Source organism: Culicoides brevitarsis, chromosome 2 (genome assembly GCF_036172545.1).
Source record: "Culicoides brevitarsis isolate CSIRO-B50_1 chromosome 2, AGI_CSIRO_Cbre_v1, whole genome shotgun sequence".
NCBI classification, from domain to species: Eukaryota; Metazoa; Arthropoda; class Insecta; order Diptera; family Ceratopogonidae; genus Culicoides; species Culicoides brevitarsis.
The window spans coordinates 124,422-138,277 of record NC_087086.1 but is presented as its reverse complement, the minus strand read 5'-3'; the positions used below and the strand labels follow the sequence as shown (position 1 = coordinate 138,277).

At 31.3% G+C, this 13,856-nt stretch overlaps 4 protein-coding genes across 5 annotated transcripts; 3 read left to right on the top strand and 1 right to left on the bottom strand.

Annotated features, from left to right (window-relative positions):
- Positions 1 to 3,814: 3,814 nt before the first annotated feature.
- Positions 3,815 to 5,457, top strand: LOC134832640 (phosphatidylinositol-glycan biosynthesis class W protein). The gene has a single exon (XM_063846735.1). It carries the CDS (start codon positions 3,923 to 3,925, stop codon positions 5,363 to 5,365), a length of 1,443 nt encoding a protein of 480 aa, XP_063702805.1. The 5' UTR covers positions 3,815 to 3,922; the 3' UTR covers positions 5,366 to 5,457.
- Positions 5,383 to 7,275, bottom strand: LOC134832639 (EGF domain-specific O-linked N-acetylglucosamine transferase). The gene is made up of 2 exons (XM_063846734.1): positions 6,892 to 7,275; positions 5,383 to 6,837 (listed from the first exon to the last, which is right to left on the bottom strand). The coding sequence occupies exons 1-2, from the start codon at positions 7,157 to 7,159 to the stop codon at positions 5,477 to 5,479; spliced, it is 1,629 nt and encodes a 542-aa protein (XP_063702804.1). The 5' UTR covers positions 7,160 to 7,275; the 3' UTR covers positions 5,383 to 5,476.
- An 80-nt stretch (positions 7,276 to 7,355) lies between these two features.
- LOC134832641 (cysteine protease ATG4A) lies at positions 7,356 to 9,066 on the top strand. Of its 2 annotated transcripts, none has more exons than XM_063846737.1 (5): positions 7,356 to 7,554; positions 7,647 to 7,701; positions 7,783 to 8,070; positions 8,137 to 8,726; positions 8,855 to 9,066. In XM_063846737.1, exons 1-5 carry the CDS (start codon positions 7,440 to 7,442, stop codon positions 8,908 to 8,910), a joined length of 1,104 nt encoding a protein of 367 aa, XP_063702807.1. In that variant the 5' UTR covers positions 7,356 to 7,439; the 3' UTR covers positions 8,911 to 9,066. The 2 variants fall into 2 exon arrangements, with proteins under 2 accessions (XP_063702807.1, XP_063702806.1); XM_063846736.1 differs by having other exon boundaries at positions 8,137 to 8,783.
- Positions 9,067 to 9,479: 413 nt separating this feature from the next.
- On the top strand, positions 9,480 to 13,856 carry LOC134832901 (cGMP-dependent protein kinase 1-like). The gene is made up of 8 exons (XM_063847107.1): positions 9,480 to 9,993; positions 10,650 to 11,359; positions 11,661 to 11,944; positions 12,007 to 12,415; positions 12,484 to 12,798; positions 12,875 to 13,352; positions 13,413 to 13,516; positions 13,581 to 13,856. Exons 1-8 carry the CDS (start codon positions 9,883 to 9,885, stop codon positions 13,741 to 13,743), a joined length of 2,574 nt encoding a protein of 857 aa, XP_063703177.1. The 5' UTR covers positions 9,480 to 9,882; the 3' UTR covers positions 13,744 to 13,856.

Below are 13,856 nucleotides of genomic sequence, written 5' to 3'. Positions count from 1 at the left end.
GAATCAAACAAACTATTTTAAATTTCAAGTACATACTATTTTTAATGATGGCGATTATAAAATGACTTCTTCGTCATTGTATCGTACAACCTTACACTCTATCAAGGTACTCTCTTTATACATACATAGGACAGTATGGAAAGAAAAAATTACAAGAAACTGCTGCAACAGTGGTAAAACTACTTACTAAACACAACAGGTAATAAATTTTACTTTAAAATGCTTCATACCTTGGTCATCTATACACAGAACGAACTTTTTTTTTTGCTAAAGAAGAGATAGAAAGCATGCATGGCACGCAGTGGCGGATTTACTGACAATTGGGCCTTTTTCAAAAGTTTTTAGCATATTTAAATTTCCGATTTTTCTTTTTTGTCAATTTCAAAATTAAGAACCATTCAAAAGACTTTCATCAAATAGACTTTCAAAATTAATATTACTTATTTTTATATTTCTCAATTTTCAAGCTTAAGAACCAACAAATAGACATTAAAAAATGTAAATTAACCTATAGATCCGCCACTGATGGCACGGCGTGTAATCAAAACGAGTTCAATCTGTTTTAAATTAAATATACTATAAATCATCTTAGGTAGAAGGGATAGTTGGTAAGTACATTGATGTTTATCTTGTATATGTAATTAAAATATGCTAACACACGCACTTTTTGAATAATGTAACTTTTTGAATAACCCGCACATACATGTTGAATAAAACTGAACAAAACATGCATACAATGCTCCAAACAAAATAGTTTTTCTACAATACAAAACGATTTATATATTCATTCTTAAATAATAAATAAGAAGAAAATAATCAAATCAGAGGATATGTAGATAATAAAGAAGAAAAGTCTAATGTAATCCTTATAATATTATAGCATTTTCATATTAATCTGTGTGTGTAACTTTTACTTTAAACTTTTTTACTAAAATATATACATATGTGAGTTTTTTACAGTGTAAGTAAAATGAAAAAAAAAATACTTAGCAAACCAGTTTACTAAATGACTGAATAAAAGAACAAAAGTTGAAAAGATAATCAAAGAAAAAAGGAGCTTTTTACAGAAAATTTATTTTATTTTTTTTTTTTTTTGTACAAATTTAATTGATTTTATTTCTCACTTTTATTACAAATTTAAAATATATGAACATTTCTATTTTCAAATTTTATCGCTAACTTAAAAAGTCGCCAGAAACCAAAGAAACAACAATAATAGCAAATAAATAAATGAAGAAAAAGTGACAATCGCAGTAGTATCTTATCTTCTTCCGTCATTGGTTCGTTCCGTCAATGCTCTTTGAACATCGTTGCTCCCGTGATGAATGATATCATAAAAAACAATTGACTTTGATTGAAACTTTTTATTTAAATGTGTTATTAATCAACTCAAATTGTATCTCTTTTATATATGTTTGAATACGGTAAAAAAAAGGAAAAAAGAACAAAAACAAATGTTTTGGCATTTCGAAAATGTTTCGTCAAACATATTGAAAAGCTCATATGAAATTACAAAAAGTATGTCGGTCAAATTTATAGAGCTTATAGATCATATTAAAATTTTACATAAAAAATAGAAGAATCAGAATTCCGATGGATAAAAATTTTTTTTTCAACATCTAAAATACATATATGATGTTAGATACATGAAATAATAATTACATTAAAGTTTAAATTAAAACATGTGGATTTAATTCAAGGCATGTTAATAATGATAATAATAATCGACTCATATGGTAATTGTTTGTAGTTCAACCTATTAAGAGAGATCCATGCAGCGATTGATTGTTCAAATTGGATTATAGTCTCTTTAGTACAGTTTATTAGTGTAACATAAAAAATTTATAAATAAGCTATAGGTATATGTACATATCAATAAAAACAGAAAAAGAATTTAAATTTCTCATTCAACGAACCACCGAACATAAAAAGCAAGTTGAAAAATTCCTCAAGTTACTATTCTCTATGATCCGCCTATTTACTTCATTAAAAGTTGTGTAGAGATCATTATTATTGATTTTATCTCGTATATAGGTAGTTTAGTTCATGAATATCCGATAGCATACTTAATAAAAAAGAGAGTCTCTTATAAAATAACAAAAGCGTTTTTTGGATATTATACAAGAACATACTGACAGACACGATTTTTTTCTTAATTTCTCTCTTTAATATTGTCAGTTTGATTTATAATGCCAAACATGTAAGAGAATACATATTTTTCAACATTATTTTGATGATATCATGTTTTAATAATATAACCGTCGATACAAGTGTGACATATATGAACGTGATATAAATTGTATCATCATCATAAAAAAAGAAGTACTTTCAAATAAGTAGTCAAATTTTTTTCATTGGTTTGTAAAGAAATTTAATTTTATAAAAAAATTACTTAATTATAATAAAATAATATTTATAATAGAACAACGTTTTATTTCAAATACATTTAGTTTTCACTTGATAAATTCTTACGTTCTACTGTTATCATCGCTTAATTATTAATTCCTTAAAGAAAAACACAAAATGTCGATTAATTAAAAAAAAAAATGCAAATTTAAGACAAGCAAGATAAAAGTTTACTCACACGCAAATGCAAAGTATATATTTGGCTCATTTAAATAAAGATGCATTTTAAGCGTTTAACATTTTTTTATCGTAACAAGCAATCAAAAACGGGAGAGAGAAAGGAAGATGAACGACTTATGTATTGGTAAAATAAAAATGGAAAAAAATTGCATTTCTTGACTGGCGATGGCAATCTTCGATTATGTACTTATCACACACATGTTGTAGTATTATATATATATATTCATATGTTTTTTTTTGTTTTTGCTTGAAAAATTAAGTAGGGAATTAAAATGAATTTTTGTATATTTTTTTTTATAAGTAGACACCTGTTTATATTTAAACATTTTTAACAGACAGAAGGAATCGATGGTAGCAACTACTGTTCTACTTACTTGTAACAAAGAGTTTCATTTTAATATTCATTATGGGTTATGAAACTGTTCGCTATCAACTTGTGCGGTTTTTTGATGAAAAAAGAATAAATTTATTTTTTTTTTGTGTGAACATTAAGAGATGACTCAAATTTACAACTCCTGAATTTTTAATTTTTTTTCAGTATACTAATTGTACATGGTCATTGCACATAAAACAACAAACACAATAATTGTTCTCTTTGAAAACGTCTTTATCAGATCACGTATGATGATGGTAATGAGAAGCAGACATGGAACGGAAATATTTTACAAATTTATCATAATAACAATCATTTTTTTGTTTTTAATTTAGAATAGCATGTTCAACAAGTATTTACTTGATGGATCGTAAGCAAACTCAATATACTCATATCTGAGGCGTGAAATAGATAAATTGTGAAGAATTCTTAATAAAATCATTCAAGTTTTTCATTGCAAAATTTCTAATGAGTAAAATTTTATTTTTTTTTTGGAATCAAATTTGATGAACTTTCAAAATAAATTTCATTAAGTAAATGTAAATAATAAAAAATTATAAGCATAAATAAAAAGTTAACTATTTTAAAAATGATTTGCATATGAAATATTTATGAGTTTATTTAACCGTTCATTTATTTGAATCATTATTGAGACGAATTAAATTGATACAACAGCTGATCTGCACCAGCATGCAAAAAAAATCCTTCCCATGCTCATTGGGGCCGGCAGATCAATTTAATTCGTCTCAATTTTGTTTTAAACTGTAGATGGCGCTTCGAAATTGGCGTAAATTGAGACGAATGAAAATGATGCGTTCATATGGATTTCCCCATGAATTCCTGTTCGATCCTCTATCATGTGTGTAAACAAAAACATATCTTATCTCTTATCTCTTCAAACTTTTCAAAGGCGAAAAAATAGATACAATAGTTATTAGCCATCAGTCAACGTGTCACGACGAAATGGATCCCCAAGAATACAAAACGTTTCACGAGAGCTTTATGGTCAACAACAATGGAACTTCGGCTTTTCACACTTTTCTTACGATTGTTCCGTCATTTTTCACGACATTTTTTTACACACTTGCCGTTGCTACGAACATTCTTACACCCCGAGGAACACCAATGCAGTTCGTTCAAGAGTTCGTGATCCTTGTCATGCCGATTATCGCTTCTGTGACAATTGTAAATTCGGTAATTGTACAAGTGAATGTTGCACTTCTCGTCATTGTGATTCCCTTGATTGTCATACACTTGAAGAATCGGATACATATGGAGCCGTTCGTTCAAATTCCAACGAAACAGATACAATATTTAACAGTTGGCAGAAGTGTCGTAAATTTAATTTCATGCATTTGCATTCTTGCCGTGGATTTTCAAGTCTTTCCTCGTAATTTGGCGAAAACAGAAACATTTGGATATGGATTGATGGATACGGGAGTTGGATTGTTTGTGATAATCAATGGAGCGGTTTCATCAGAAGCACAAAAAGACAAGTTAGATGGATTAAATATGAAAAAAGTAAAGAAAATACTTTTGAGTACATCGCCATTGATTGCATTAGGAATGCTTCGCTTTTTTCTTATAAAAGAAATCAACTATCAAGAACATATTTCAGAATATGGCACTCATTGGAATTTTTTCATGACTTTGGCAAGTGTTAAACTTTTCGGAAGCCTTTTGCTCGAAATATTTCCATATCCGCAACACGCTCACTACATGGCAATTACTTGTCTATGTTTGCACGAAATGAGTTTGCAGCTCGGATTATCACAATTTGTTATGAGTGACGCTTCACGAGAAATTAGCTTTTTCAATGCAAATCGCGAAGGTATCATCTCCATTCCGGGATACGTTACATTATACCTTTTTTCAATATTTCTCAGGAATCTTGTTAAATTTCCAAACAAAAACACAATTCGTCCAAAAGATCTCATGAAAGTTATCCTCAAACTTTTTTTCATCGTAATTTTCCTATGGAAGATGATTTACGTGTGTGAAAGGATGTTTGGGATATCACGCAGACTTGCAAATATGGGATATTGTTTTTGGATTGCAAGTTTAGGATGTACAATGGTATTACTTTTCATGTTACTCGAAATATTCATTCTTTTTGTGAAATTTGATCAAAAAGACTTGCGAAATGCAGAAGAAATTGTTAAAGACACACACAATCAAGGAATGGATCGACTGAAATACGTTCCATTAATCTTCGAAGCAATTAATTTCAATGCTCTTTTATTCTTTCTTATGGCCAATTTATTGACGGGACTGCTAAATATGTTCTTTCAAACAATGTTACTTAGTGAATTAGCTTCTCTCTTAATAATCGGTTACTATGCTTTTACTCTTTTAACTTTCACAGTTTTCCTCTATGTCAATAAGATTAAATTAAAGTTTTGGTAGAAAAACAATACGAAAGCTCGTAGAAAAATAAATTATTTTAATTTATTAAACTGAGAAACTGAGCATTATTAATATTATAAAAGCGTTTTTTTTTTTGTAATAAAATAGATGTTATAATTCATCGTGAATGTCTTTCACGGGAGTTTCAATTTGAACTTCTGTTATATCATCGAGTTGATTTGTCTCTTCAACGTATTTTTGATATTCTTCGTGTTCCTTGACATGCTGTGCTGCCTTCGCTACCATCCTTGCAAATTCTTTCGGATCAAAAGAATAGTTTGTAAATTTTGGATGAGCTCCGCCTTCGGGATGATGTCCCTCATCTTCTGCTTCAATTGTCGAAGCATTCTCCCATGTCAAATAATGAACGCCTCTCAAACGTGCCAAATCGCGATAGCATCCCGGATCACCGCAATGGTATAGTTCAAAGATTGTCGCCCAATTTGGCAGGAATAACAAATGCGTTAAACCGGCGCCATGCATTCCAATGAAGACATCTGAATTTCTCGTAATGGTTAGCTGTTCGTGAAATGTTAGATTTGGCCCATAACTAACACGACGAACATCATATTCTGGATTGTCTTTAATTTCATCATACAAGTCTTGTTCATTCAAAATATTGCGATATTTTGTTTTGCGCGAAAGGAAAGTTACACGTATTTTGGGCACTTTTGGGGGCTCAAATGGAATTCGCATTCGATGAAGAATAAATTCAGAAAAAGATTGAAAAAGAGCACTTTTCTCGCAACCAGCAATAATTGGCGTGTTGTAATACAGTCCGAAAATCATTCGGGGTAAAAGAGGCATCACTAAATGTTTAAAGCAAACTACTTTTCCTTTGAAATGTTTCAAATCCAGAATCGGGTTTGATGTAAACGCCTTGAAAGTTTCTTCAAATGGCGATTCGTAGGTAAATGTCTCCCATATAAGGATATTAAAGTCTTTCTTCCATGCATCAATGTGAGTGTTATTCATATGAAGCGATGCATAAAGATTAAAGAAATCACAAAAATGATGATACATATTAATAGAAGCATCAATTTTCATAAGATACGTTGGCTTTTCGACTACAACATCACAAAAACCCTCTTCTTCCAAAGGTCTTTTTGTTGTTCGTTTGAAGAATCTCATCTCTGGCGCCCACGATTGCAAGGCACTGACATGATCAGCTTGTCCCTGAAGACGTTTTTCATACAATTCGCAATATCCTCCAATTTGACCTTCCTTTAATACGTCTATTTTATAACGATATGGATCTTGCCGATGTATCAGATCCGTCAAATTCAACATCAAGTTTCTGCCTCGACAAAAACGCAAATACTCATTACATTCGAGACTCGAATCTGGATGAAATATTGGCTCACACATAATGCGCATACCATTTATTTGATCTTTAATGTAGCCAAAATCTGTTTGATGATAGAAAGTATCTATTTGAGTGTCTTTCGATGAGACAAATCCAGTATGATCGCCTTAAAAAAAAAAGAGAAATATTAAAATATTGTTATTATACATATAAAACTTACCTAAACATTGAACTTTATTAATGGCGTTTTCTCTTCTGCAATTCGGTTCATATCCCCAACATGCTTTTCGATCAAAAGATGAACTGGCAAGGAATTCCTTATAAGGGCATTTCTCGTCGTCAGAGCATTGTTCAATGAGTTGCGGATAATTATTGAAATAGTACGACAAATGTTCTTCAGGTAAATCTATAGTCTCCCATTCTATTCCGAAATTTGGATGGAATGTAAGAGAAAGCAGGATTATCACAGGTAAATTTAAGACAAACATCTTTTGTGAGGAGCTATATCAAAAATGGACAAATTTACACCCACATTTTTGAAACTTTTAATGTTGCAGCAATATGACAACTTGTTGATTTTACGTAGGTTTCTTTTACGAGACAAACGAGGTCCAATCTAATAACGTCAAAGAATCCAAATACTACTTGGGTACTCTGCTTTTTTGACAGTTGTTTTGTTTTCAAAACAAATTTATCGCAAGACAAAGGAAAATTATCTTAAACTTCTAATTATTTAATTCTATTCGTACTTTTAGCTAATGAAGAGATATGGATTATATGGAATATCTGACATATGATAGCGGAGACTCGGATTACGATCAGTTACCAACAGAAAATGGCCCGATTTATATTTTGGGAAAGTGTTACAACAATCCCAAACAAGGTACGTGTATCTTTTCTTTCATCAAGTAAATAAACAACAAAAAAAAATGCATATGTAATGAGATTTGTGCGTTTTTGTATTTCTATTTTTAGAAATGGAGGTAATACGCGGAGATATTCAGTCAAAAATATGGTGCACTTATCGAAGGTAAATACATTCTGTTTTAAGCAATTATTCATGAAATATTTAATGTTTTTCACATTTTTTTTTGTTGTTGTTTTTCAATAGGGGATTTGTTCCCATCGGTTCGCCACAATTGACTTCTGATAAAGGATGGGGTTGTATGTTGAGATGCGGACAGATGGTGCTTGCACAAGCACTTGTTGCTTTACATTTGGGGCGTGATTGGATTTGGACACGAGAAACAAGAGATCCAACATATTTAAAGATTATCGAAATGTTCGAAGACAATCGTAAATCTCCTTTTTCGATACACCAAATAGCATTAATGGGCAATTCAGAAGACAAGAAAGTTGGCGAATGGTTTGGACCAAACACAATTGCGCAAGTTTTAAAGTAAGTTTTTTCAGCGAATAAAATACATAACGCAAAGAGACGACGATTATATGAGATGTTTTTCAGAAAATTGGTAAAATACGATGATTGGGGCTCAATTGATATTCATGTTGCCTTGGATAATGTAGTTGTGACGGAAGAGATATTGGAATTGTGTGAAGTTGAGAAACAAATTTGGAAACCAGTGTTGCTCATTATACCTTTGCGTCTCGGCTTAACAGATATCAATCCAATTTACATCCCGGGATTGAAAAAATGCTTTGAACTTCCCGGAAATGTTGGCATGATTGGAGGACGACCAAATCAAGCTCTTTATTTCATTGGATATGTAGAAAATGAGGCGCTTTTCCTTGATCCACACACAGCTCAACGTTGCGGGTCTGTAGGCAATAAATCGAACGAAGAAGAGATCGAAATGGATGAAACGTTTCATCAACGTTTCGTAAACCGTATTGACTTTAAACACATGGATCCCAGTTTAGCTGTATGTTTTCTCTGTACGAACCGACAAGAGTTTGATGCGTTAATTGAACGATTTCAACGCGAACTCATCGATTCCGATATTCAACCATTGTTTGAAGTTTCCAAAAGACGTCCTCAGGAATGGCAATCGTATCACAGCAGCATAGATGGATCTGAAAAAGCAACCAACGCAGGTGAGTTACTGTGCTTTCCTGATGCATCTATTGTCTTCACTGACATGTGCAATGAAGGTGAGCAACTTTATAGCAAAATGCATTTAATATGTTTTTTAACATTTCTTTATTCCTTCGTTCCATGACAGAGTTTGAAAATTTGGAGCCAAATCCATCAGATGATGAATTTGAGATTATTGTTTAGCATTAGAGAATGTATCGTACCAGAAAGCTGATAATTTTACAGCACAAAGACAAAGAGAGGAAACTTGTTCATATTTACAAAATACAGAAAATTTCAGAACAAAATATTAAGAATTCTTTTTATTTTTATTGCAATGTAAATAAAAGTACTTTTTAACATCACAATTTTTAATTCTCGTTATGATTCCAAATGATAATTGTTGGCTTCACTAACATTCAATTTTTTTTTTATCAAAAAAAAAAAAAAAAACAGAAATAAGCGCGTATGAAAGCAGCAAAAAAAAAAACAATCAAAACACACAAATAAATGGGTTATCAGTGAACCATACTAACAGCGAGACAAACACACATGAGTTTCGAACACGAGACGATATCAACAGGTATTAAAACAGTGCCAGACTCTCATTGACTTTAAATTTGAAATTTAAACTAATTAGATTTAAACATGTTTCCCGCCCCTGTCACTCAAGTGAAATATACTGACAAAAAAGAATATATCTTTTGCCTTATCACATTCACAGTCAGTCGTTGTTTGAGGTGCTACTCAATTCAGTGATTAACGTGACACAGACAACGAATGTCTTGTGCGATAAATTAGATTTGATATTAAAATAAATTGTAATTATCGTCGTGTACAAACTCACACACAATATTATCAAGCAAGAGTAAAATATCCAGAGAAGGTTATTTAAATACACATTAAGAAGAAAACGAGATCTTTATTAAATTTAAAAAAATATTGCAAAACACTGTATAGTTTTTTCTTCACTATTGATATAGCAAAAGTGTAATTAATAGATGGATATTAACTAATTTTTATCTGATCATACACAAAACTGCTGCTAATATAAGAGAATTAACGTGTAATATATACATACATGATAATGATCGGTAGTTGATTCATCAACACTCTCATTGAAAATTATAACTAAAACTGTGAAACTTAATAAAATATTCAATTGTAAATCGCAACATGGCATGCTTTTTTGGACGATTTCGATCAAAACAAAGTAAAGGTTTTGATTTAACGAAAGAAAATCTTAGCGAGGTTCCTACTGGATTTGAGTCATCCGGATCTATAAGAGTAAGTAGCTTTAATAGTAACAAGGCTTGACAAAAGTTTTAATTACTACAATGTGTTCATTATTTTAATTGATTTTTTTTCTAATGTTTGATTGTAATCTTATCATCGCATGTATCTGTTGACTTATCGCCTCGAAAAATTTTAAAATAAACAATCTCCGTGAGGTACTTAACAACACAATTATTGCTTTATGATTATTATTTATATGTCGACATGAACATTGTCGATATAGTATTTACATTTTTGAACATGTCTTCTATTCTCTTTTTTGAGTCAGGTATTTTCCGGTTTAATCTGACGACGGATATGTACTTAAAAGTTTTTGTATGTTTTTTTTATTGTTTCAAATAGTTGAAATTCTTACAGCTATATTTTTTTCATTTCTGATAAATAAATGAAAAGTGAAGAAATTAGATAAGCGATGTATAAAATTTACATTCATTATACGTATTATCCATAAGTAACGACTCTTCATAATAATAATATGAAAGTCAACTAATAAAAGTAACAAAGATAAGCATAGTTGTCACTTGTCAGCCTTGTCATTGTTTATTGTTTTTAATCCATCTTGCTTTTCATTTCACAAAAGTAAGATAAACAAGAACACTCATCCGAATGAAGTAAAAAATCCAGCTTAATACAGATTTTTCTTTCAGCTTCTTTCAACACCTCAACTCAATTCACTTATTTTAAAGCCCGAGCCGCCCTCGATTCTTAAACAGAATGGAAATAATTCTTTAAAACACGAACGAACATCTTCACAAAATGATTTACAAGCGCCAAAAACCAAAAAGCCTACTCCTGACACGTTAAATCGTCAGCAGTCTGATCAATCCAATGGCACCCATCAAAATACCGTTACTTCATATCCGCCACTTAGTAATAGAAATTCAGTTGCTTCTTTTGTTCATGTTGAAGATCAACACATGCCAGTTATTGAGATTACTACTCCCGAAGTAGAACATCCTCGTCCTTCATGTCGAAAATTCACAATTGACTTTGTGCCTGAACCCTTGCCCAAAACAATGGATTCTGCATCTCAATTACAAAGAGGCTTTTCCATCGATGAATCGTTGTCAAATGCATCGTTTACTTCAAATAATGAAATTAATAATGATCGGAGTCCTTCTTTAGTAGTTCCAAATATCCGTGATATCTTCAAAATGAAAAACAGAATAAATTCTGTAGAAGATGGTTTTGAATCGAGTGCTGAGTCAGACGATGGATATTTGACACTTACAAAAGGTAGCTCAATTACGGAAATGATTTCGCCTCCAATACAGAAAAATGCGAGAAAAGAAGGAATAATGTCAGATACCGTTGATAAGACAAATATAACTATTGAAGTCTTTGAGAAGGATCAAGAGTAAGTATGAATAAATGTTATCTTAAACAGCGTTTCAAATTATTTTACATATACATACTTTACTTTTATATATTTTATTTCTAAATTATTTTGCTTGAATTGACACGAAATAATTTGATTTTTTTTTAAATACCTGATTCTACTCTTAAGAAGTTGTCCTTTTCAAAATAAAAAATTTTTCTACTTTTCAAAAATTTATTTTTAGAAAAAAAATGAAAATTTAGCATATTGATTAATTATTTTGATACCCAGATTTTCTAAATTCGAATATTTATTTAAATATATTTTATATTTTTTTAAGAACTATTGCTCTTATTAAACAAGCAATTCTCGATAACGATTTCTTGAACAACATGATGGACACAGAGAGATTGCAGGCAGTTATTAATGCTATGAGTAGTCGGTCATTAGCAGCAGGAATTAATTTAATTACTGAAGGTGAAACCGGATCGCATTTTTATGTTTCCGAAGAAGGGTCCTATGATGTAGTTAAAGAAGGTCGTGTTATCAAAACATTTGGAAAAGGCGTCGTTTTTGGAGAGTTGGCTGTGCTCTACAAAGCCAAACGATTCGCTTCTGTCAAAGGTAAAATTGATTTAAATTATATTCTTTATTAACCATTTGACAACATACCTTCCCAATAAAAGTTACCGAGCCTGGAAAAGTTTGGATGCTCGAACGAAAGATTTTTCAAAAAATCATGATGTCAACTGGGAGAAAAGAGCAACAAGAAAATGTAAATTTCTTGAAATCCGTTCCTATCTTTAGCGATCTACCAATGGAATTATTGGAAAAGATTTCGGATTTGTTAATTCGAGAGTTCTTTAGCCAAGGATCACGAATAATTCAACAAGGAGATCCAGGAGATAAATTTTACATCATTCGTGGCGGAAATGTTGATGTTGTCAAACAAGATGAATTCGGAAATGAGAAATTAATTGGAAATCTTTCGAGAGGACAATATTTTGGGGAGCAAGCTTTGTTGAATCGAGACAAACGACTTGCGAGTATTATCGCCTGTCCTCCGGGAACAGAATGCTTAACATTAGATCGAGTGTAAGAATGTAGATTCATTGTACATATACATAAGTTCTTTCAAAACTCTTTTTTTTCTAAATATTTAGAGCATTTGAAAACTATTTAGGTGCTGTTAAAGGGATTCGGGAGACAAAACTCATTCCAGAACCACAAATAACTGCTGCGGTGAAAACTCCTCGCATTCGATCTGAATACGAACACATTAAGTTAAAAGACTTGAAATATATTGGAATGTTGGGAGTTGGAGGATACGGTCGTGTTGAATTGGTTCAACATCGGAATCAAGAGACTTTTGCTTTGAAGTATCTCAAAAAGTATGAAATGGTGCAACAGCAACAGCAAAAACACGTGTTTAATGAGAAAGAGATCATGTTAGCTTGTGACACGCCATTTATTGTCAAGTAAGAAATATCATATTTTTTTTGTAAATCTAAAATTTTAAAAATCGAATTCAATTTTTTTTTTCTTTCTCTATAGGCTTTATCGCACATTTCGTGATAGTAAATATCTTTATTTACTTATGGAACCCTGTTTAGGAGGCGATGTTTGGACAATTTTGCATCAAAAACGTTGTTTTGATGAACGCACGACGCGTTTTATGTCTGCTTGTGTTGTCGAAGCATTTGAATATTTACACACACGAAATATATTTTACAGAGATCTCAAACCTGAGAATTTAATGCTTGATAGTAGAGGGTATATTAAATTAGTCGATTTTGGATTTGCGAAATTTCTGAAACCCAACGAAAAAACTTGGACCTTCGCAGGAACACCTGAATATGTCGCTCCTGAAATAATAACCAACAAGGGACACAATAGGGCTGTTGATTATTGGGCATTGGGAATTTTCATATTTGAATTGTTAGTTGGAAAACCCCCTTTTCGAGGACGTGATCATATGAAAACATATAATTTTATTTTGAGAGGAATCGATGTAGTTCAATTCCCTCAAAAGGTTAATTAATTTACTTTTCGTGTCAAGATATATGTAGATTATTAATATTTCTTTTTGTAGATTCCAAAGAAAGCACAGGCACTCATCAAACGATTATGTCGTCAAAATCCAACGGAACGACTTGGATATCAGAAAAATGGAATTTCTGATATAAAAAATCACGTGTAAGTCTTTTCTTTAATGAGCATTTTTTTATAAATATATTGTTGAAATCATTTTTTTTTTCAGTTTTTTCAGCACTTTCGAATGGGAAAAACTGAAGAACCAAACTTTGCCTGCCCCATTAGTTTTGCCAGTATTAAGTAATAAGGATCTGAGCAATTTTGAGGCGCAAGATCCTTTTTACGACGATCCCCCAAGTGAAAATTCTGGATGGGATATCGGATTCTGATAAGCACTTACAATAAACTAATATAAATGAATAAATCATAATAAAGATATTAAAGAATATTTTTATATTGCTCCAAAACCAAAAAGCTAAGTTAGAGACAGAAGCAATTAAAA